The sequence below is a fragment of the Mus caroli genome, chromosome 4 (genome assembly GCF_900094665.2).
Source record: "Mus caroli chromosome 4, CAROLI_EIJ_v1.1, whole genome shotgun sequence".
NCBI lineage: Eukaryota > Metazoa > Chordata > Mammalia > Rodentia > Muridae > Mus > Mus caroli.
The window spans coordinates 34,343,211-34,346,502 of NC_034573.1; the positions used below are offsets into that span (position 1 = coordinate 34,343,211).

Consider the following 3,292-nt stretch of genomic DNA (forward strand, 5'->3'; position numbering starts at 1 on the left):
CACTTTGTAGACCAGGCTGGCCTCGAACTCAGAAATCCGCCTGCCTCTGCCTCCCGAGTGCTGGGATTAAAGGCGTGCGCCACCACGCCCGGCTCGGGTATCATTTCTTAAGAGCCACCCACCTTCATTCTGCCTAAGACTGAGTAATTCCCTGGGACCTGGGCATTGCCAGTTAGGCTAGCTGGCCAGTAAGCCCAAGGGTTGTGCTTATCTCTCTCCCCAGGGCTGGGATTACAAGAGTGCTCTACTGTACTCGGCTTTTTTTGCCAGGTTGCTGGAAGCCAGGTCTTAATGCCTGTACTTTAGACACTTTACTTAGATGTCTTCCCAGCCCACAGTGAGAAATATTTGAAAGTACAATTTTGGAATGACAACACTAAAATTAATACCTAGGTATGAATCTAACAAAATGTATGCAGGACCTCTATACTAAAAATGACGGGGCTGGTGAGATGGCTCAGCAGTTAAGAGCGCCGACTGCTCTTCCAAAGGTCCTGAGTTCAAATCCCAGCAACCACATGGTGACTCACAACCATCTGTAACAAAAATCTGATGTCCTCTTCTGGAGTGTCTGAAGACAGCTACAGTGTACACACATATAATTAATAAATAAATAAATAAGTCTTTTTAAAAAAAAATGACAAAACGCTAATAAAACACAGCAAAGGGGGCTGGAGAGATGGCTCGGTGGTTAAGAGAACTGGCTGTTCTTCCAGAGGACCTGAGTTCAATTCCCAGCACCTACATGGCAACTTACAACTGTCTGTTAACTCCAGTTCCAGGGCATGTCATGCCCCCTTCCTGGACTCTGTGGGCACGGCATGCACATGGTAAACACCCACATTCATTAACAAAAGAAGACAGCAAAGATCACATAACAAGCGACCTTTAATGACTTCCACATCCTATATTCTAAAAATAATCTGTAGTTTATCTCTGAAATATGGGAGATGTGGTGGGACATCAGGTCCAAGATGGACTTTATAAAGTGGCAGTGTCTGTCTACTAGGCCCTCTTCTTCTCAGTTTCTTGTCTCACTGAAGCAAGGTCAGCTGCCACATTGGAGGCTCATCTTCACAAGCCTGCCAACAACCTGCAAAAGGAGCCGAGTGCCGAGCTGACTGCGGCCTCAGGCACAGTATCCTTGAGGCATAAGTATCCGGTCCTTTTCAGATCCTGATCCACGAATCTCATAAAATAATAAAGCTTGACATTTTCTGCCTCTGGCTTTGTGGGTAATCTACTACTCAGCAGAAACAATACAGGCATTCTACATAAACAGAGGGATGCCCTGTGGCCACAGGCTCAAGGCATTCTATATAAACAGAGAGATATGCTGTGGCCAGACTCAAGGCATTCTACATAAACAGAGAGATATCTATCTTTTTCCAGAACTGGGGATTAAAGTCATGCACGCTAAACAAGCGCTTGACCATTGAGCTGTATCTCCAGCCCATTGCCCAATTTTAAAACTAGTTTTTAAAATCTGAGTAAATTATTTTTAAAAGATGATATGAAGATAACTGAGGTATATAAGACACATTAGTCATTAATCAAAACCTACAGGATGGCTGGACGTGGAAATTTTAAATTTTAAAAAGGATGCAGGGCTTCCTCTATAGGGCCAAGACTTATAACTGTGGGTCAATAAAAACAGTGACAATGGGTGTGAGAACAAATAATCAGAAGAGGTCCACACATGTATGGATACTCGATTACAGGGCAGTGAAGAATGGGCAGCCTTTTCAATAAAGTAGGGCTAATCTGTAAACACACACACACACACACACACACACACACACACAGAGCTTACATCCACCAGTGCTCTGGTCTTCACGAAGAGAATGGTCTTGGTCTCTGGCTTTAAGTGGTACTCTTCTTGTAAGACCAAGTAGAGGTCTCTTAGTTTAGGATTCTCGTTGCTGGGATCCCTGGAAACTTTTTCTAATTCCTCTAGTTTTTCTGTAAATAGAGAGCATTTTGCAAAGGGCTTACAAATGTTAAAGCTTTAGAACAAACAGTGACCTTCTATTTCAGTTAACCTTTCCACTGTTCACCAGAAATCGGAGAAGTAAACACTTGTTTCAACAGGAATCCTCGTGTGGAAAAGCAGCATAGCAATATAAAGCTCGCACGGTCTTTGACACAGTCATCTACAGCTAGGAATTTGACTCATAGTTCAATTTAGAAAACTCTGAAGAAGATTCCAAGGACAGTCAGTTTTGAAACTGTGAACTAAATACAAACACAAAACAAAACAAACAAACAAACAAAAAAAAACACAACCAAAACACTGAGTACTGAGAAACAGCTCAACAGATCCCAGGCTACCAAGGTAAATACACTGAGGTAAATACATTGTTACTATTAAAATTAAAGAGTTATATATACCTGAGGATTTGGAAACATCAAAAAGATATATTTTTTTATTTGTGGTATTTTGGTTTGGTTTTTTTGAAACAAGGTTTCTTTGTGTAGCCCTGGCCATCCTAGAACTGGCTCTGTAGACCAGACTAGCCTTGAACCTAGAGACCCACCTGCCTCTGCCTCCTAAGTGCTGCGATTAAAGACATGCACCACCACCACCCAGCTTTCAGAAGGTTATTTTAAGTTAAAAATTGAAGCATGGGATATCTTATCTTTTTTCAAAATGTATAGGTATGCATAGGAGCGCACACACACACAATGGTGGTGTACTAGAACCAGATCAAACCAGATTATGATGGTCAGTTATTAAGTTCTTCAGACTTGTGGACCTGGTTTTAAATACAACTATTATTAAAAATTCAACTCTTTATGCTTGCAGCTCAATGACTAAAAACAAATTTAACGAATATCCATGCTTATTAATTTCCTAACTCATTTTATTACAGTTTACTATTATCTATGCTCTTGAGTATGTACCTATAGTGTATGAATGGTAGAAATGTTAGTGTGTGTCACTGCTCAATTTTATACAAGTTCAGCAACATGGTGATGGTTGAAGATTGATGACCCTAGAAGTACCCATACCATGGAAATAAAGATAGCACTTGCTTCATCCTTTATTGTCAGGCTAGACTTTGTAAAGTGCTAAGTATATAATGTGGATTAAATTTAGCTATTATTTATGCATCACGTGAAAATGCAGAAATGTCCCACTCGTGTTTGAAAAACTATCTGGCTCAGAAAAATGTTGCTCCCATCACTGAGAAACCAGCAAGGTTCCAACATGCCTCCGCTGTTTCGTTTTGTTCTTATTCCTGCCATTAACAGAACTTTCTTTTCTTTTCTTTTCTTTTTCTTTTTTTTT

At 40.6% G+C, this 3,292-nt stretch overlaps 1 protein-coding gene across 1 annotated transcript in view; it reads right to left on the reverse strand.

Annotated features, from left to right (window-relative positions):
- Ddx58 (DExD/H-box helicase 58) overlaps window positions 1-3,292 on the reverse strand; it is a 45,756-nt gene that overhangs the window by 7,783 nt on the left and 34,681 nt on the right. The window contains exon 13 of the mRNA XM_021159600.1: window positions 1,814-1,962. Coding sequence (XP_021015259.1) covers window positions 1,814-1,962 — 149 coding nt within the window. The remainder of the gene's footprint in view (window positions 1-1,813; window positions 1,963-3,292) is intronic.